This window comes from Sinocyclocheilus anshuiensis, unplaced genomic scaffold, assembly GCF_001515605.1.
Source record: "Sinocyclocheilus anshuiensis isolate Anshui unplaced genomic scaffold, SAMN03320099.WGS_v1.1 scaffold532, whole genome shotgun sequence".
Lineage (NCBI taxonomy): Eukaryota > Metazoa > Chordata > Actinopteri > Cypriniformes > Cyprinidae > Sinocyclocheilus > Sinocyclocheilus anshuiensis.
Window position 1 is genome coordinate 2607413 of NW_015555819.1, and position 21931 is coordinate 2629343.

Genomic DNA, 21931 nt, shown 5'->3' on the forward strand with positions numbered 1-21931 from the left:
CTATTATGCATGCTAGGCTGCATGGAGGCGCAGGGAGTTCTTGCCCAGAACAGAACCATACCGCCAATCCAAACTGTATGCTAATTGTCAATCATCTTTGACGATAGTGGTCCTGACAGAAATGTAAATAATTACTTTGAAAGACAAAAGCTTTTCAATAATACATGGTTAAATAACCTACCGATTGATAATTCAACTAAAAATGACTGTTCATCAGTAGTTGATACAATGTTGAAACACTTCTACCTCAAATGATTTTTGTAAATCCAACGGTCAAATGCTGTGCAGCCACATGACTAATGACTGATCTCTGTGTAAATGCCCACAGAACTGGACTTTCTCAGTGTATATAAGCAGCAGGCTATTTTAGAAAGGAACATTTCAAAGATGAAAAAGAGGAATTAGGGAGAATCAATCAATTATGAATAATTTATTGCTATTGTGAATAATATGTAATCATGTAATCTATAAAAACGTAGCCTAGCTGTAGTCTGGTTACGAGTATTTTAAAATGGAATTTACTCTAATTACAAGTACTTAATTTTTGGAATCTGATTACGTAATCCAGGTTACATGTAATCTGTCACTACCCAGCTCTGCCGATATGTCATTCATCCCTACTTATAAAGGCTATAAAGTGTTTATATGTCTCTATGGTGGCGTGTCTGGCCTTGTATGTTCTGAGGTCATCATGGGTAAGAGGACAGCGCTGCCCCACCTCACCCTGCAGTCAACAGCTGTTCCTCCCAGGCCGGACCAGTCCCTGTTAGATTACTGATTAACCCGTCCCAGCACATCACATCCTGCTTAACCAACTGTCAAAACAAAGTCACAACTTCCCCTAAGCATCCCCACTTTGTTCCTCCAGCTGGAAGCTCCACAAACGCATCCTCACAGAGCTGCAATCACAGCCCAATCTGTTAATTGCAGTCATTTCCTCTCTCTGTGGACCCAACTCCCCAAACTCCCCAGACACCAATTAAAGCTGCTAATTTGAAGGGCTTATGAATTGCCATCCCAAAGTGAGATGGCTATGGATGCATCTGTAGTGGGCTTGCGCTGAATCTCTTATTAAGATCTGCAAGAATTTGAGTCCTGCACTTTGCACTGCTTTTAAATCACAAGAAAAGTACCATGGAATTGTTGCTTTTGGACACATACAGTTCCAATGTAATGGCATTTGTTTTTGGACATATGCCTTGTGAATGCACAATTAAATGTGTATATTGTCTGTTTTACACTGACTTCATATGTGGCTCGTCCAGTCAAAGTTATAGGTTTATATTTTTTATTTTTATTTATAAGTCTATTTATTAAGTTTATTAAAGTAAACGATTCACTGGATTTAACAAAATATCCATTGTTATATATATACTGTAAGTATAGGTTAATAACTACAAGTATAACAAAGTGCAGTAAATAGTAAAACTATTTGCGCTACAAACCAGTGTTTATGAAAATAATATGATAATACCACCTTGCAATATCAAACATAATGAGCTGTTTACGCAGATAAAAATAACTAGAAGACGATGACACTGGGAGCCATTCAGGTTACAAATGGCTACACCCAGTTTTACATCAAAAATGTGTATACTAAGCATTATATCAACAAAATTCTTAAGAAAAAATAGGCATAGTTTTTTTATTTTTTTTTATTTTTTGTCATTAGTTATGTGTATTTTTATGTTTACATTTTTTATTTGTGTGTATATATGTGTGTGTACACAAGATTTTTGTCATACCACTCACTGCTGTATAATGTATAGGCTGAGGAGAAGTGCTAGTCAGAAACTCAACATTTTTTTCTTTTTCATTGCTGTCGTTAGTCTGTGGTAACAGTGGTAAAACATTTACTCTCTCACGGTTTCATATGGGCTATTTATATAACACGAGAGAAGCTGTCATGGGTATACGGGCCGTTTCTGCACCATACCTCCTCGCTCTTTTCTCTCTCTCACTTTCCCTGTGCTGACTCTAATGTTCTTCCACACGAATTGTCAACCTGCTGTGGCCACGCCCCTCCCTCTGTGCTCAGCCATTGTTATTGGAGGGGCTGTTTATGTTTAAGGGTTGTTGTGGAGACCAGGTGGTTGGGCACTGTGTAGGTTGGCCCATGAGAGGGCAGGAGGGTGACGCTCCACAGCCTCCGCGGTTGAGTGACACAAAGCATCTTCTGTTCTCCTTTGTGATGTGTTTGTGTGTTTGTGTCAGGGTGTGTGCGCACACCTGGCAGGCACTGTGGGAATTTGGCGTTAGGACATATATGAAACTAATGAAAGTCCAACGTAACGAAAAGACTCATTTGGGTGAAAGATCCCTGTATAATCAGCCAATTCATGATTCTAAACCGTGCAATAGCCTGGATGTTTGAGCATCTGCTTAATAGTGATGTAATTTGATTCTTTTAAAGTGCATTGAATATAGGGTTGGGAATCAATAGCCCTCTTATACAGAACCAGTTCCATTAAACAAAACAAGGACAATAGATTTTCTGTTGAGCGGCATTAGAATAAGAAATAGTTTTTTCTGAGCTTGCAGTATATTGTCTTGAATTTGATAGAAAAAAAATTTATGCTGAGTGAAAGGCAGTAAAAAGACACTTTCTATTGTGGTGTTCTCGCTGGTTTCACACAACCATCAAACATACTGGGACCAGTGTATAGGGCAATTGATAGTTTTCAGTCACGTGACTGGTTCGAAGACCTGGCGGGCAAAACATCCATAGAACTGCAGCACAAGACTGTCAATTTTCTATCTGTTCCAATCCAAAAGTATTTAGATGATCTCTCAAAAGAATAAAACAAAGATACGTGAACAAAATGCAAGTTTTGGCCAGTAGCAATGTAGGCTATAGTTTAGTAAGCAGTCAGTGTCGACAGAAAAGTAGAACAAAACTGAAGTTCGTTTAACAAATATTTCCACGGTTGACTGATGGTGAAAAAAAAACATCTTAACATTTTGATCGGCATGGCTCATATGATGACAAAAACTTTTTTCATTAAAATTTTTGTTCAATTTACTGACACAATAACTAGGTTTTGAAGCATGCATTAAATGTTTCTACGTTTAGTTGTTATTGTGTAGAGTGGTTTATAAATTTTTGTTCAATTTACTGACACAATAACTAGGTTTTGAAGCATTCATTAAATGTTTCTACGTTTAGTTGTTATTGTGTAGAGTGGTTTAATCTCCAGTAGAGGGCAGTAATGGATAAGCAACCATTAAACCTTCAACGATTCAACAAAAACATATCTACATCCCACATTAGTTTTATGCAGCGCTGGTATCATAGGACACATTTTTATCTGTTAAAATGTACATTGACAGGAATAGTAGAGTAGTGTTGGGATAGTGGTGCACGAGTTGGGCTGTAGTTTTGTCCAGATGTGATTCCAGAAATGGTGAACTGAATAGGCCTAGGTTTTTATTTCCATGCAGCCACAGGTGTCTAAAACATTCTCTGTTTTTCATGAAATCTCGAAAAAAGGGAAATGAAAACACACGATATTGCTCGATTTTAGGCAAGGGCAAGTGTCAGCTGAATCGGGTCAAGAGACTTTGGTATTGGGGAACAACCTCATGCCGGAGGAAAGCTCTTTCAGAGGAGTTTGCAGAGAGAAGTGCTCCAGTTACCCTCAGATTCATTTCCTTTTTCCACTGCTAAACAACGGACGCATGCACCTCGAACTTCAGGGGAAAAGTGCAGTGAACGTGTAACATTTATTTATAACAGCACTGTCACGGTTCTCTCAGGTTCCTCTCGTACAGCTGCCGTGAGAAAAAAAGGACAGATTGAGTGCAGAAACTAGGCTAAAAAATGTTATAGCACTGAAACTGCGGTCTCATAACCACAATCCCACTCATATGGTTGACTTTTGTCACTTATGATTCCAATTTAATCATAGTGTTGTTCAATCAAATAAAGCTGAAATTTGAATTTAGATGTTTATCGAATGAGTATAGACTTGATTACACTTTAATTTATTTATTGCTAGGCATTTACAATCACTAACATTTAACGCCCGTCTCCTAGGACTGTGTAACAGCATGAAAAATATACTTAAAGGGATAGTTCACCCCAAAATAAAATGTATTCATTATCATGAAATGCATCCAAATCTGTATGACCTTCAGGATAGAACACAAAAAACGATGGATGTCTTTTTCTTAATACAATTAATGCCAGTGGGGTCCAAATGGAGTGTTTTGGGCCCCATTGGTTTTGCTGTGAAATTGGCCCCAAACAGAGTGAACATAACGATTTAATTGAAATTAGGCCTACTGTTGTTATTTTTTTTTTAACAGTACAGTCTTAATTGACTAGGTTTAAAACACTGCCTACTTGGAAGAAGAAGAAGAAATAATAACCAGAGTAAAACTAACATGAGTTAAGGCTTAAAGCATATTTGTCTGCAGGCCTTGAGGTAAATCACTGTGGCCTGATTTACAACTCATGATTACACAGAAGGGTGGATTGTAGTAACAAAAGTCATTCCATTGTAATCTGAGTGTTAAGGTGCGGTCAATTTAGCGAAATTTTCCAGCAAAATTTACCGTGCAAAAACAGTTCCATTGTCTACTGTAAACAGTGTGATGTATCAAGCACATTTCACACAGAAGTCACCTTAAAAACAAGCAGATTTCTGTTGTGTACCGCGATGAATACGCGTGAACGCCTTGAACATGAGCGACATCTGCGCGCCCATTTCTCCCGGAATGACTGGATTTCGCCAAACAACTGTAAATGTGAACGCACCTTTATTGCGGTAATTATACAACATGCTGTAGGCTATGTAGTTCAAGGACTTTCCTCTTTACCTTTATAGTGCAATGTACACAACAGCTGACGTAGGCCCTATACTTTTTGATAAGCTATTACGATCACAATAAACAAGGCCTTTGAGTCTCTTGAGTCAAGGTAACATTCAGGACCAGTAACAAAAATGTTGTTTTGAATGTTAAATGGCTATATAAGCATGTTCTTAACTTTCCATGATCGAATTTTTAAAACTTTCTTCTTCAAAAATGCAGGCTATTAATGCTGTAGACTAGAGCATGGCTTTTTTCAACTGGGCACATTTTCACAGCAATATTATGAAATATTACAACAATTGAAATTTATATTTGCATATATTTTACAATGTAATTTATTTCTGTGATGTAAAGCTGAATTCTCAGCATCATTAGCCTACTCCAGTCTTCAGTGTCACATGATCCTTCAGAAATCATCTGATATACTGATTTGCTCAAGAAATGTATTTTAAGGACAATAGACTATTCTCTAATTGTAAAGGTCTTCCATCAGCAGCCTTTACTTTAAACCGGATGAAGAAGACGAATTAATGGAACGTCACTTTTATTTTCGAAAACGACGCTTGCTTTCGGGACTCACTGAACATGATAAAGCACTCCTCCTTCTGTGTGACGCGTCTGTGACGCTTCAGTGTGTATAAAACGCAAGAGAAACACCAAACCGCTGGAAACTACCAAGCAGTGGAACAGCTTCAGGACCTGAAATCATGGCAGCGATGCAGGGGTAAAATGAAATTATTATCATTATTATTAAATATAGGCTGTGTCTCAAAACCAAGACACGTTTACACAAGCCGCTGAACGAAGTGCAAGAAGTAGAGCTTGAACCTGACGCGCCGCATTAAAAACGCGACGCGCCGGGTCGCTGTAAAAAAGAAACAAAGCATAAACGTCCGTTTGCTGCATGTGTACATAGTTCAACAATGGAAAAAAAATTCTGTGTTTTTGACTATGAGCTAATTCGGAAATCCTATCTTGCTTATGATGCACAACTATGCATAGCTGACTAGGTTTTGAGATGCAGATGTGGTGGTAATTTAATCTTACATCAATATTAAAATAGATTTTTTAATTATTATTTATTAAAAAAACTTCTATACTGTAACAACATGATAATGAATGTAAAATGTAAGAAAAAAAGTTTTTAGTGCATATGACAGTATATGATGACGTCATTATCTGTGATGGATCTATTTGAAACCCATTGTTTTGTTTTTTCTCAAGAAGTGCAATCGGCAAACCTCAGTTTGGCCCATGGCTCATAGAGCAGGTGGAAAGTGGGAAATATGAGGGATTGTGCATGATAGGCAATGACATATTTCGGATCCCCTGGAAACACAACTCACGAAGAGACCTTGGGGACGGCGATGTTAAAATATTTAAGGTAACTTCATCCTTGCGTCACAATCATCTTTGGCATGGTTTCACTTCTGCATGAATGATTCATGCCGGATATAGCTGGAGGAGATCTTCAAAGAGGGCGGGATTCCCAAAAGGAGGGCCTAACCATTGAGTGGAAGCCCCGCCCCTTTTGACCTTAACGTTTGATGTTGCATGCCATTCACACCTGATGCATCAATGCATTTTAATTATACTAACTTGAAATATACATGGACTTTGTTGCAATTTTGGTGTTTTACAGGCATGGGCTGTGGTCAGTGGGAAGATCAACGAGCACCATAACGACAAAGCGAAATGGAAGACGAATTTCCGTTGTGCACTTCATAGTCTAAAAAACTTCGAGATGTTAGAGGATCACTCCAAAGATCCGGAGGACCAACACAAAGTCTATCGCATAATCCGTCCTCAAAGTGAGTTAAACTGCTCAATCTGCACTTGTCATGGGAAAGTTGATTATAAAGCCCTGGCTAATCTCGTTCTTCAGATCACCAAGAGATCCAGAGTGTAGAGCCAGTTCAACTTCCATTCATAACTGATCTCTACAGTGCAGCTAATTACATGTCTGATGAAATGGAGGTAAGGCCCAGATTTATGATTGGCTGTTGACATGATCATATGTATATAGTAAAAATAATTATAATTTTTTAAAAATATAAAATATTTTTAAATATTAAATATATATTATGTCTAATGCAGCAGGAATTGCTCAGCCAGGTGGAGACAATGGATCTAAATCATCAACACGCAGGTAGAATCACTATGATGGCTATATTTAGGGTTAGCGATTCAAACAAACCATGATTTTGCAACCAACATCTTAAGGTGTGGTCACATTTACTGTTGCCCTGTGAATTTTCGTAGGTTAAATCCAGTCATTTCACTAAGAATCCGCACTATCCTACGCATCGTCAGCTGAAACAAAAAAAAAAGTTTGTTAAAGTGATTCCAATAATATCATTCCTTTGTGACGATATTGTTATAGTTGTGGCGTCACCTTTACTATTCTTTTACATTTAAAACGATTTTTAAGACTATATCTTTATTATCATCATTATAGTATTAATACTTAAACAAAATTGTGGGGGAAATCCAGTCATTTTGGAATCCGTACAATCGAATCAATTAGGAATCCACAGAATTGAGAATTTTGCGCGAGGGCGGAAATGTTCCTACTTATTTTTTACTATTCTTTTACATTTAGAACAGTTCTTAAAACTGTATTATTATATCATCAATATTTAAAATATCTGCATCATTCAATCCCCACAATCAAGAATTTTGCGCAAAGGTGAAAAAGTTCCTAAGCTTCATCAGCTGAAAACAAAATTGTTGTGAAAATGATTCCAATAATATCGTTCCTCTGTGACGGACGGTATTATGGTTGTGGTGTCACCTACTATTCTTTTAAATTTAGAATGATTTTTAAAATTACTTCGTTACCCAGTTCATTTTATTTGTAGAGCACATATACAACAGCCACCAGGCTGACCAAAGTGCTTTCCAGAAGAGCAACAATTTTACCACATACACAGAGAACAAACCAGACAAAAATTTAAAACCGCACGTTTAAAAATGACCATATCACAGTAGTCAATACACTAAGGAAAACAAATAAGTTTTTAGCAAGGACTTAAAAACAGACAAAGAAGGGGCCATTCTAATCTCTAAAGGTAGGGTATTCCAGAGTCGTGGCCCTGCCACCGCAAATGCACGCTCCCCTCTACGCTTAAGCCTAACGTGAGGGACCACCAACAAGGCCTGGTCACAGGATCGTAGGCTTCTAGACGGAGTATAGAAGTAAAGAAGGTCAGATAGATAGACAGGAGCTTGGTTATGTAGGGATTTATATACAAAGAGGAGAATTTTAAAGTCTATTCTCTGACAAACCGGCAACCAGTGTAGAGATCTAAGAATTGGAGTGATGTGTTCATGTTTACGACACTTTAAAAGAAGTCTGGCCGCAGCATTTTGGACAAGCTGAAGACGCGCAATACTATTACTATTACAATACTATTCGTTATAGTAATATTAAAACATTTCGTGGTTGAAATCCAGTCATTTTGTTATGAATCCACACAATCTATGAATTTTCAAAAAAGCTCCTACGCGTCATTAGCTGAAAAAAAAATCATGAAAGTGATTCCAATAATACCGTTCCTCTGTGACAGTATTGTTATAGTTGTGGTGTCACCTCTACTACTCTTTTAAATTTAGAATAATTTTTTAAATGATATCACTTTATCGTAATAGTGCTAATATTTATTTTTTTAATTGCAGGGGAAACCCAGTTGTTTCAATAGGAATCTGTGCGATCGCTTGTGTTGAAGTTCACGCGAATTCGTTGACCAACAAAAAGCTGCTTGCTTTGAAAGTGATTTCTTTGTGAATGGTGCCTTTTTTTTTTGTGCCTTTTTTAACGTGACCACACCTTTCAAATCCACACAGAAACCAAAGTACCCATATGGCAGCACTCTAAAAACCAATCAGAAAACTTTAGCAACACCATGGCAACTAGCCATGACACTCTGCACATGCAAACACCACTCAAATTACACAACATTATATTAACAAGTTTTGTTCAACAGCAGGAAGAGAGAGATGGATTAGCTCTTGTTTTGGCATATTTGCAATATACCAATATACAATATAATTTCTATTCACAGAATCCCAACCATGGGAAACCTGTTCCCAACAAATCATTCCGACCACCTCAAGCAACTACTATGAGACTCCCTACTCAGATGTTCAATCCTTTCAGAATAACACAGCTCTCCCAGACCAGCAACTCTACACTACAGGTAACAAAGTTGTTGTTTTTTCGGCCATAACTTATGGAAAAAATATAGCACAGACACTGGACAAAGAAGCTTAGCTTTCTAGAGTGCGTCGCGCATGCTATCAAATAGCTTCCAATACTTTGAAAGGCTACACATTTGACCGTACGCATATGCATATAAACGCATAAAAAAACGAAGAATACTTTTGACATAACAATCAGAAGGCCGTAAGCAGATTGTACGAAAACATTTTTCAGGATTTCATAAAACTGCCACAAATTCGCTAAAACATAAAATAGTTACGAATAGCCATGCAAAGGTCTTGGTTGTATTTGAAACACTGACATTGTCTGTATCGAGAATATTGCATATGTAATGTGGCATTTCTAAAGGCTGTATCATTCTCACATCAAGAACGATAACTATAACGATATCTGTATTAGCGTCCACATCGACACCTAATAACATTGTTTAAATTAAGCATGCACTGCAGTTTTGTTGTATACCTCTTTAAATGCTCAAGCTCTTTAGATGGATGGATTCTGATTGGCTGTCAGTGTTTTTATTGTTCATCAGCTGGAAAAGCTGTGAAAAAAGATTCCAGTGATATTGTTCCTCTGTGCCGTTATCGTTATAGTTGTAGCGTGGACTGTGCCTTTCTTTCAAATTTTGAATGATTTTTAAAACTATCTATGTCCTAAAATGTTACTTCTAGTGCAGCAATTGAACCTTCCAGCTCTCTGTGACCTGGAGATCTCGATCAACTACAGAAGAACAGAAGTTTTGAAAACTCGCCTGTGTTCACCACTCGTTCAGTTTCACTACCAGTGCGACCCATCTGAGCTGAGAGGACAGCCAATCCGCTTCCCATCCACTGAGGGTCTGATCGACCAAAAACAGATCCAGTTCACTAAACGCATACTGGACAGCATTCAGAGAGGCCTGCAGCTGGAGGTAAACCAATATGGCATCTACGGCTTCCGTCAGGATAAGTGTAAAGTCTTCGTCAGCACCAGCGACCCGTCTGAGATCCAGAACCCAGAGCCTAGAAAACTGCATCAGAACACCAGAGAGCTTCTACTCAGCTTTGATAAGTACATAAGAGGTATGAATGATGAGAAAGGAATAATTTTTGACATACAGGAAGTGACATCATTGGGTCCTTTTCTACACCATGGCAAAAAGACAAAAAAAAAAAAAACATTCTATTTTCTTCCATTTTTTTTTTACAAATTTCAGCATCCTTCGACCCTGTTACCATAGTAAATTAATTTATGGAAAATACATTAATCACTAACTAAAAAAGCATTTGGTCCCAAACTAGCTAACACCTTCTGAGTGACAGATTTATTTATGGGAAAGCACTGTATGCAACCCTGTTACTCAATTTGGCATTATTTTGAAATTAATTTTATATTATAAAATGTATAATACAATCATTTAAAATAACTGTTAAACACTTCCTTTCACTGACAATGTCAAAAAAAAAATTTTTTTTAATTTAAAAAACTTGCATTTGCAACCGTTACCATGATTGTTCCTCATTACAAAAACAGAATATTTGCTAAAATTGTGACATTTAGGAAGTGACATCATTGGGCCCTTTCTACAGCATGGCAAGAAGACAAGTAAAAAATTTCATTCCGTTTTTGTTTTTCTCCCAACTTTTTCACAGATTGCAGAATTGACTACTTAGCCTTCAACCCTGTTATCCTATATATTTTGGTGAAAAATAAATATTTTTCTTTAATTTATTGAAAACATGTTTATCACTAACTACAAAACCAGACTTTGGTCCCAAACTAGCTAAAACCTAATGAGTGACAAATTAATATATGTGAAAACTTGTATGCAACCCTGTTACTCAAGACAGCCATTAAAAATTATTAAACTTAATCCTTACATAAAATAAATGTATAATATAATATATAAATGTAAAATAATTATAACTCCTTTCACTGAAAATTGAAAGAAAAAAAAAACTTGCACTTGCAACCCTGTTACCATGATTGTTCCACTTAAGCATGGCGGGAAGACAAGTTAAAAAAATACACACACACACACACACACACATATATATCCCATTCCAATTTTTCAGCCTTTTCACAAATTGCAGGATTGACTGCTTAGCCTTCAACTCTGTTACCATAGTTATTGTGTGGGGGTGGGAATTAATTTCTTTCCATGCATTTCTTTAATTTACGGAAAATGTGACAGAATTGTTTACCAAATGCTTAACAAACTTCAAATTCATGCTTTTAAAGCCTCATGTAGACTTTACTCATTGAGTTCCATTGTAAGTGCAAGTGTTTTTCCTTTGTTTTTACAAACTTTTCTGTTGTAACGGAAAGCATGTTATAAATGCTGTCCTGACGTTCAGTTAAAAATAGCCCAGAACAACCGTAGCTGTAATTTGATGCGTGTTTCCATTCTGACTCAGATATCAATTTTTTTTTCCAGATCTGATGGATTTTAAAGAGAACAGACGGGGTTCTCCAGATTACACCATCTACCTGTGCTTCGGAGAGAAGCTTCCGGATGGAAGACCACTGGAGAGGAAACTGATCACTGTCAAAGTAAATATCGCAAACAAAAACAGCAACACATTTTGAGTCGTTTTGTTTGCGCTTCATTATAACGTATCTTTTCCATCTCCACAGGTTGTACCTCTGATTTGCCGTGAATTTCATGAGAGAGCTCAAATGGAGGGAGCGTCCTCTCTTCGCAATGAAAACATTAGCTTGCAGATCTCCCACAACAGCCTTTTTGACCTTATAAATTCTTTGGGTCTGCCTTCAGTGGCCTAAAGCAGTTGTTTTCACCATGAAATCAGCCAGCTAACATTCCTTTCCACACACACAGACATATACATACATATATATATATATATATATATATAGAGAGAGAGAGAGAGAGAGAATTAAATTTTGTCACTGTTATACTTCAGCACAATGCAAACTGACAGAACTTTCCCGAGGTGATTTCCGTGGGGCATTCAAAGGTCTTGTAATTGCTCTGAATTCATTGCTGGTCGCTCTACCGTTTAATAGCTATCTCAATGAAACCGTATTGTTCAAATTACCCAACACATTGTCTTTTTATTTTCTAATGAGAGCTAGAGTCTCATTTTAATATCCTGTCTTCTAGTGAAGAATTTTTCACCTTTCGCCGAAAGGGCTGCACTTGTATCACTTCTCGTCTGTCGCTTTATGAATGTGATATCTAGAAAGTTTGGTATCATTAAATGTACTATTATTTAAAAACTACTGTTTGCTTGTTATGGGTGTTGTTTTATTAAATGATGCTGATGCCAATACCTAAAGATGGACTATGTATAAAAATGTTATGCATATAAAACCTAATAAACATATACAAAATGAAATATTTTGTTATTAATATACAATGTAATACTTTTAAATACACACACACAGACACACTTGTGTATTTAAATCTCAAGACGGCGAATAAAATACAATTATACAGCACATTTCATTAATAAACATTTTCAAAATTCCTGCTAACTAAACATTATTTCCAGAATATATTATTTATTGTACGTTAATCATTCAATATTCACCCATTTTTGGACCGTAACACAAACATACCCCCTTAGGAAACATGCCAAAGGATTTTCATTTAAATTTTTATTAAATAAAGGGTTTAATAAAATTATTTACAAAGACAGCAATATGGATGCCTCAACTCACATCACGAATTATGTATTCTGTGACTGCTTGGATTCATATGATAAAGCTCACTCAGGTTAAGAGATCAGAATAATCTCTCTCAAGTCTGGAAATGAATCAGCTCGATGCGATTTGCCACAGGAAAACAGGCCAAACGTTCTGCACGCCTCACCGTGAGATGCAACTCAAGTTACATGATCAATTCAGAAATCTTACAAACATTTCTCAAGCTATTAAAATGACATAATTAGTGAAAGGGGTTCAGAAAAAAACCCTTATGAAATACACTTTTAGCTATCAACTTTTCTAATTAATACTTTTCATTGAAACTTTAGAAGTGCATAAAGAAATGGTTCATTATTTTATAGGCTGAATGTCGTTTGTAAGCATGTCGTCCACAAACAGAAAAAAGAAAACAACAGTAATCAGGAAAAACAACTGGCAAACATTCAGCCGGCAGCTTTTAAAATGAAAACGGTCACATTTCAACGAACAGAACAGATCAATTACAGCCGTTCACGTGTGTCATGAGAGAACCTTATTATTTCTCTATTTACAACAAAAGCATTTCAATGAGGGTGAGGTCTACTGCAAGTTTTCCTGTTTTACCTATATTAGTTCACAAAACGATTTTAAAGAACCAAATTGAGTCTCATAATGACTGGATATCAGAAAGATATTTGTAGTTTTCTGAGAGATCACAGAACATCCCAGAGGATCTTCTGCACCTTGTTCCTCAACATAATGCTTATATTCTCATTAACCACAAAACAATTACTATGCTCTCCAGTGTCAATTATTCATGGTGGAACGACAGGTTCAAGAGTATTGTGTGTGTATATATGACGTATACATACACACAAACGTGTGTCTGACAATGCAAGAGCCTTTCTGACAACTTAAGCTTCCTGTTGGATCATCAGCTTAAAATAGCATAGTATTCAACACCCTCTTGAAGAGGGTGCCGTTTTGAACAGTGGCAAACGTAAAGATTTTCAACCCATTCTGTATCTGGACACTTCCAGATGATCTTTATATTCAAAAGAAAACATACAAACATTCAAAAAGATTAATTTGATAACTGATGAAAAGATGTTCAGCCCTTAAGAGTTTCCCATGTCATTATAGAAATGCACAGATTAAAAAAAAAACATCCAAATCTACTGTTGATCACCATTATATATAAGATACCGTCTGAAAAGCATGTAGCCGTTACCCTCGGGCTCACATTGGAGTTTGGGAGTCTTTCGGGACGTCTGCCTGTTGGATTTGCCCAGTTTCCTCTTTCTTGTGTTTTCTTGCATGTTTATACTTATCCACATAGGCTTTGACCAGGTTGGCTACTTTCACCGGGTTAATCTCCCCGCTCTTGCTATGACACACCTTGGGAATGAGACAAAGATGATATGAATGGGGTCATTTTCACATGACAACATGATAATGATTTCATAATTCACTTAAAGTCCCCCTGTAGTCAAATATTTAATCCCTTAAAACCTATCTTTGATCATCAAAATGACATATTTAAATGTTTTTTCTTGTGAAAATAATTCTCATTCAAGCTCAAAATAGCTTGAATGCAGCTCTACACCTTGCCTCATTTACTATACGCGGATCTATGAATATGCAAATTAGTCCCGCCTTAAACAACATAAAAAAATTTATTTTCACTACAGGGGGACTTTAAGAAATGGGCCATTGGAGTGGAGGGAAACAAAATAGTATTTGCATATGCAAATGTGCTCGTCACAGGTGTTTACTTCGGTCATAACACGCCATACAAGGAAGTGGATATAGAAAAACAACCACAAAAGATGGTCACGCAATTACCTTCTGAACGGCTTTGCGCAAAATCTCTTTGTACTCTTCCTTCGTGATGTCTCTTTTCTGGTAGAAGGGTTTTATGGCCAGTTTGACCTCCTCTATTGCTCGCTCTTGCATATGAAGTTTCATCATGTACTACAGAAAGACAAACAATGTTTACAAATTCATGACATCAAGTCAATGCAATGAAAAATGAGATAGTGATATGACGTAATTGTGCCCTAGTCACCTTCTCTGTCTGATTGGGGTCGTGTAAAACTTCTTTGTGGGATTTTGGTTTGATGGATTCATCTTGGGGAGGCAGGCTGGAGACCGATGCCATGCATTTTGGTTCAGCCTGAGAGGAAGCTTTATCCTTTAATATGAAATAATATGGTAGTACTGAAGTACCCATAACAGCACTCCAAACTGTCTGAGATAATGAAAATTCCCATAAAATGTTCAAAAGATTTGTGAGGTGTCTCAACTTCCTGTGCTCTGGGATTTCCCTGACGGGAATGTGAAGTAATTTATCAAGCACAGATTTGTTGCATCTGAATGATTTTTTATCTTTATTTTAATTAATTATATTATGTAGCTGATGATTGCAAAACATCACAGAAACAATCAGCGTCAACTGCTGAAAATAAACATAACCCTCATAAATCATGGTAAACTTGTTTTTGTCTGGGACACTCCAGAGGAGGATGCAATTTCCAAGAGTGATGTTAACTTTCATTTCTTCTGAAGTGAAGCCTTATATGGCTGCTTTCAGTTTCGATCACATGGGTACAATAGAAATTGCATCAGCATTATTTTCACCTCCTCCAGAGAGCAAGCTGCAAATTATGAATGCAAATAGTGACACAATGACACCCTCTGGTTGCTCAAAGCAACTACATATGACGGGCAATAATTATGATATGCACTGGTATCCAAAATCGTTTCTATTAAGAGTGGAGAAATTTCAAATGACAGTCTCGTATTAATTTTTGTGTTATTAAAATTCTAAAACTTATCTAAAAACTTTTAGATATCAATCCGCATACGTGATGGACACTGGTAATGATCATTTTCGTTATCTCCTTTTTTAAAAACACAATCAAAGTCAATGTGGTTTACATTGCACATTAACAGTCTTCAAAATATCTGTTGTCTTCCAAAGAAGTCATGCAAGAGTGAACCTCAAGCTAGAAAAAAATCGAAGTTAAGAAAATTGACTATGTTAAATGGTGGTGTGGGGGGAATCTATCTTTTTAAGACACTGTACCTGATTCTGTGGGGTTGTAGCAGACCTTCGTGACCCTTCTTGCTTGAGTTTTAATTTGAAGAGTGCAAGTTCTAAAAGAGGCATGGGAAAACATTCAGAATATTTTAACTAGTTTTCAAAAACATTTTAGTTTTATGTTACCTGAATGCTTCACACTAAATCTGCTGTGACTGAAGTCATTTAGGGTGTGTTCACACTTGTCATGTTTGGTTCGATTAAAACGAACCCTGGTGCGATTGCTCTGTTAGTGCGGTTCATTTGAGTAAGTGTGAACGCTGCCACTGAACCCTGGTGCGCACCAAACAAGCGGACCGAGACCACTAAAAGATGGGTCTCGGTCCGCTTCCAAACGAACTCGGGTGCGATTTGAATTAAATATGAACGCAACACGAACCAAATACTTCTAAACGAACCAAAAACAAGATGCGACGCTATGCGACATGATTTGACGATGGTGTAACCAAAACAAAATGAGCAGAGGGCAAACGTGGAGCAACGATGAGGTAAAGTGCCTTTTATGAGCTCGTGAGCTTGCAGATGGTGAAAATAAAATTATATGTACACGCAAGAATGAGCGCACTTAGTTCAGCAGACGACATTAGGTGTGTTCGAATTAAAGCAGCGCTGAGTGGACCGATCGGTTAATGGGTGTTTTGATATCATACACCCGCAGCGCCGCTTTAAGTCTAACGCACCTTTTGTTTGGGGTGTTCGGTGAGTTCCGTCAGGATATATACGTCATTCAAGCCGACCAATCAGGTTGTGAACGTATCACTATGCCTTTAGGTTCGCTGTCAAAAATGCCAATGTGAACACTAAGCGGACCAGGACCAAATGTATCATTTTCCTTTTTGGTCCGGACCAAATGAACCAAACGAACCGAACTACAAGTATGAACACACCCTTAGTCATTATCTCAATAGTTGCAGAGTTTGTTACAGACCAGGGGTGTCCAATCCTGAAGGGCCACTGACTTTCAGAGTTCAGGTCCAACCTTAATTAAACACACCTGAACCAGCATTAAACATCAAATGCTGGGTCTCATTTCGAAGGCTGAATTTGTCCGGAGACTAAACTTCCCAGACAAGTGTGTTGGGTTAAGCTGGAGCTTAACTAAGGGTGTCCTATCCTGTTCCTGGAGGGCCACTGTCCTACAACCCTAATTTAACTCATCTGAACCAGCTGATCAAGTTCCTCAGATACACAAAAAACTTCTAGGCAAGTGTGGATCTGGTTGGAGCTGAACTGTGCAGGACATGGGTCCTCTAGGAGCAGGATTGGACACCCCTGGTCTGTAATGAACAACTGTAATGCAACTATTGAAACCATCTAAAATTCAGACTTGGTGTGAATAGGGAGCAAAACTAAATGGGTCAAGTCAAGACGTTGCAGCGAAAAAATGTTTACTCACTGCTTAATTTCTCAGACTGGGGTTCCGCTGGTTCCTGCAAATTCCAGGTAACTCGTTTTCCCTGCGATTTAGATTTTGCACCAGGTGTAACTGTTTCGGTAGTTTGTTTATTCTCTGCTGGAGCCTCTGGCATGGCAGACTTTGGATCGGCAGCTTCTGTTGAGTCGGCCACAGAGCTCTCACTCATTTCCTTCTTAATGAAGTCTAAATTATCAATCAAGTAATCAACACTGATATCTTCATCGGAGGAAACAACAGGTTCTTGTTTTATTGGCAGGTCTGGCGGCTGAAGAGGTGACATCTCCATGTCCTCCTCCAAAAGTGGCGAATGATAAGACTCAGTGGGTTCCTTTTTACAGTTCACTGCATCTATGTCAGCCATATCCAAATTGATGACAAGAGGGTTGTCACTGCAGCTTGGTGAATCATCTTCATCAAGCCATATTTTTTCAATTTTTATCGTTTTTGGCTCAACAACCATTTCTTGTCCTTTCATCTCATCCTGTAAGCTAGCATGGCTCTTCTCTAAATCAGCACTGCCTGCTTTAATTTCATTAACATTTGGTGATTCCGTGCTGAAGATGTCTAAAGATGCCACCTCTTCTTTCTCCATCTCTTTAACACCATCTAATTCTCCACACAAGTTGAGACAGACTTCGTCCTCCTTTTTGATGTCTTTCAACTCCTTGACAGAACCAGTGGGCCAAGGTTCCTCCTGTTTAATTTCATTAGGCTTAAGCAGCTCAAGTGAAACATCATCCTTGCTTTCTTGAAGTGTTCTGATTGGGTCATTATGTCTTGATGACCCAAGTCCATGAGCCGTGATCTCAACTTTAACTGATGGTAATGCAACAGTTGTCTCACACTCATGTGGTCTCGCATCTCTCTCTGTCTTCACAGGCGTTGTAATCTTGTTTGCACTAAGATCAGGCTCATGTAATTCAGTGGACATGGGCTCTGTAGACTTATGGGAGCTCCTTTCTGTACGCCGAGAGATCTCGGATCGATCCTCCCGCCATTTACGCTCCCTAGATGTTGATCTTGACTTCTGCATCTTTAGCCTAGTCTCACCCTGATCCTTTGATGTTCTCCTCCTTTCTTTGGATCTTGATCTAGAAAATGAATGAGATCGGGAGTGCCTTCTTTCTTTAGACCGCTTCCTATGTCTTTCTCTCCCTCGGCTGTCATTCCTCTCATGACTCGCTCTTCTCCCACTCGTCTTCCTTTCTCTACTGCTGGAACTCGAGGAACACCTCCGGTCTCTTGATCGCGGACGTTGCCTCTCTTTCGATCTTGAGTGGAAATGCTGCCTCTCTTTCGAACGGGATCTCCGCCGATCCCTTGACTTTGAGCGTGACCTCCTCTTTTCTTTTAACTTTGAGTGTTTCTTTTTATGGGAGTCTTTAGATGAAAAGCTTTGAGAGTTTGATGGTGGCCGCTTCCTATCCTTGGACTGGGACTTCTGAGGTCTTTCCTCCTTGTCCTTAGTGGTTTTAGAAGAATTAAAAGCACCACTGACTGAAGGCAGCTCTTTACACACCCCATTTCCTTTATAAGCTTGTTGTAGATTGGCTAGAGACTCTTCTAGTGACTTTGATTGGGGCCTTATGGGTGGAGGTCCAGTCTCAGGTTCAGACTTCACCTCAACATTTTTTTCACTGCATGACGAGCTTGAACTGGAGTGCTCTTCAGTTTTCTGAAAAGGGCTTCCTGGAGTTCCACCACTTCCAGTATCCATGCCTGCTTCGCATCTAGTTGAATCCAAAGCAGGACCTCCTGAGGGAGATGGACTATGCATTGTGTCTGAATGATGTCGAGATTCTTTGCACGGTCTGTCCCACAAAGATTCTGGCTCCATTTTAACTTCTTCACACATTTCCAAGCCTCTCTCTGTATCAGAGTGTACATCCAGAGGCTCAGATTTGATTGGATGACAGGCTCCAATTGGCACCCGAGGTCCAGTATTTTGGACGCCAACATCAGGACCCTCATTTTCTGGTTCATTATCAGAGGAATCAGACCCTGTAGGGTTAAAGGGATCATAGACCTCACTCTTCTCCTCTTTGGCTTTTGCTCTTAAAGACAACAGCATCTGTTTACTTTTATTATTCCTCTTTATTGATTCATCATGACCTCCAGGCAGAGTCCCTCCTGATGCAGGAAGTCGCCGAGCTTGCCAGGGGTTTCCGCTAGTGTTTATACGGAAACTGACAGAAGAAGAGGAGGGGCGTGAGTTTGAAGAGGCACTAAAAGATGATGTAGTAGAGGTGAAAGAGCTAGAAAATGATGATGAAGCACCAGTTTTGTCTGCTCTTTGCCTCTGAGCATCCACCGTCCTGTTTTGCTGACTCGCACCTGTACCTTGTTGGTCAACGGTACGTTCCCTTCCTGTATTGCCTGCTAAGCTGTTCGCTGAAGACCCAGGCAAAGTACTGCTACTGCTGCCACTGTTACTATTTGCACTGGAGGTACTGTCCCTTTTAATTTTTGGTATTCTTGGCAATACAGAAACATCCACCCATACAGGCTTAGGAGGGGGCTTTTTGACAGGTGGCTGTCGGAAAGGACCATCCTTGTCTTGATGGGGAGAGTTAGAAGGGCCATTTGGCATACTTGAGAGGGGTTGACTTCTAATCCCATTGGTGCTCAAGTGGCTATTCCCAGGTCTAGGTGGGTTTAGGGTGACAGGCCTATGAGGAGTTCCCGGATGCAATGGGGGATGTCCCAAGGGAGAAGGGTGAGAGTGAGGAAGATGAGGGGAGTGTATGGGTGGAGAGGTGGGATTCTGTGGTGTGGAAGAGGACCCAGGAGAACTGTGTGCTGGTGGGGACCTCCTCAATGGGCTGAAAGAAGGACCAGCCCCTCCAGAGGGTTGAATGAGACTTTCTTCTGAAATTGGAGTGTCTCCTGTTTCCCCTGAGCTTGAACCTCTAGGGGTAGTGTTTTTTGGCACGGACAGAGACACTGAAAGGAACAAAGAAACATTTTATTTTTGAAAGGATGACAAACATGCAACATCAAGTTACTATTGCTAAAACCATCAAAACAGACACATTTAGAAAGAACACAAAGGTTTGGCTTATGTGTGTGACTGCAAATATAAAAAAAAATACTAATGCTGCATCCATTATAGATCAAATGTGAAACATGGAGAACATTGTGCATGACTGTTATATACTCTATGGTTATAGAGTTGTTAGTCTTGGATTTATATGTTTGTTCAATACTCTTTCCAGGTTTATTTGCTTTGGGATAAATAGATTGACTTGATAGATTCATAAATAGATTGATTTGTTTTGGGATAAATAGATTGACACTCATTACAAGCAAATAAATATGTCAAACGATTAATCGCGATTAATCACATCCAAAATAAGTTTTTGTTTGCATAATATATGTGTGTACTGTGTATACCTATTATGTAAATATAAATACACACACATACAGTATATATTTTGAAAATATTTACATGTCTATATTTATATTCATATCATTTATATTATAAATAAATCTATTTAATATAAAAATAACATTTTTCTGAATTATATACATGCATGTGTATTTATATATACAGGTGCATCTCAATAAATTAGAATGCCGTGGAAAAGTTCATTTATTTCAGTAATTCAACTCAAATTCATAATAAATATACACAGTACACAAACATACAGTGCCTTGCGAAAGTATTCATACCCCTTCATTTTTTTCACGTTTTATGTTGCAGCCTTATGTTAAACTGCTTTAAATTACTTTTTTTCCCACATCAGTCTACACTCCATACTCAAAGGTCTGTTTTGTGTTGACAAAGCACAAAACAGGTTTGTAGCAATTTTGCAAATTTATTAGAAATAAAAAACTGAAATGGTTCCATTGCATAATTTCTGAGACACTTGAAATTTAGCTCAGGAGCATTCATATCGCTTGTAGATGTTACTACACTTCGAGTGGAGTTAAACTGTGGCAAATTAATTTGAATGAGTATGATTTGGAAAGGCACACACCTCTCAGAAAAGGTCTGACAGCTGAAAATGCATATCAGAGCAACAACCAAGCCCTGAGGTAAAAAAAAAAACTGCCTGTAGAGCTCAGAAACAGGCTTGTGTCAAGGCACAGATCTGGGGAAGAGTTCAGAAAAAAATCTGCTGCATTGAAGGTTCACAGAAGCATGTAGCCTCCATTATCCATAATGGAAGAAGCTTAGAACAACTAGGGCTCTTCCTAGAGCTGGTCGCCCAGCCAAACTGAGCAATTGATGGAGAAGGGCCTTGGTTATACTATTGACCAAGAAGCTGATGGTCACTCTAGTTGAGCTCCATGATCATATATGCAGATGAGAGAAACTTACAGAAAAACAAACATCACTGCAACAATCCACCGATCTGGGATTTATGGCAGTGCGGCCAAACTCAATCCTCTCCTCAGTGAAGACACATGAAAACCCACTTGGAATTGTGAATGACAGATAATTGCCAAATGCTGATGAGCAAAGCTTGTTGCATCGTACCCCCCAAAAAACTTGAGGCTGTAAAGGTGCTTCAACTAAGTACTGAGTTAAAGGGTTAGTTCACCCCAAAATGAAAATTCTGTCATTAATTGCACCCTCATGTCGTTCCAAACCCGTAAGACCTTCGTTCATCTTCGGAACACAAATTAAGATATTTTTGAAGAAATGTGAGCGCTCTCAGACCCTGCATATAGACAGCAACGCAACTGAAATGGTCCAGACAGAAACGTAGTAAGGACATCGGCAAAACAGTCCATGTGACAT

The 21931-nt window shown here is 38.4% G+C and overlaps 2 protein-coding genes across 4 annotated transcripts; one reads left to right on the top strand and one right to left on the bottom strand.

Moving 5' to 3' along the window:
- Positions 1 to 5499: 5499 nt before the first annotated feature.
- On the top strand, positions 5500 to 11853 carry LOC107675276 (interferon regulatory factor 3-like). 3 transcript variants are annotated; one of them, XM_016469569.1, is made up of 9 exons: positions 5500 to 5539; positions 6040 to 6199; positions 6458 to 6626; positions 6701 to 6792; positions 6913 to 6964; positions 8880 to 9014; positions 9709 to 10098; positions 11454 to 11569; positions 11654 to 11853. In XM_016469569.1, the coding sequence occupies exons 1-9, from the start codon at positions 5523 to 5525 to the stop codon at positions 11798 to 11800; spliced, it is 1278 nt and encodes a 425-aa protein (XP_016325055.1). In that variant the 5' UTR covers positions 5500 to 5522; the 3' UTR covers positions 11801 to 11853. The 3 variants fall into 3 exon arrangements, with proteins under 3 accessions (XP_016325055.1, XP_016325056.1, XP_016325057.1); XM_016469570.1 differs by having other exon boundaries at positions 6916 to 6964; XM_016469571.1 differs by lacking the exons at positions 6701 to 6792; positions 6913 to 6964.
- Positions 11854 to 12513: 660 nt separating this feature from the next.
- On the bottom strand, positions 12514 to 20140 carry LOC107675275 (PHD and RING finger domain-containing protein 1-like; the record flags this gene model as incomplete). Its single annotated transcript, XM_016469568.1, has 5 exons — positions 12514 to 14062; positions 14510 to 14638; positions 14733 to 14858; positions 15753 to 15823; positions 17164 to 20140. Coding segments are annotated over 5 exons (3462 nt in total), but the record flags the coding sequence as incomplete, so codon positions are not given.
- Positions 20141 to 21931: the final 1791 nt, after the last annotated feature.

Coding starts and splice junctions, on each gene's coding strand:
- LOC107675276 (XM_016469569.1), top strand. Junction 6,793..6,912: donor ACATGTCTGATGAAATGGAG/GTAAGGCCCAGA, acceptor TGTCTAATGCAG/CAGGAATTGCTCAGCCAGGT. Junction 9,015..9,708: donor CCAGCAACTCTACACTACAG/GTAACAAAGTTG, acceptor TGTTACTTCTAG/TGCAGCAATTGAACCTTCCA.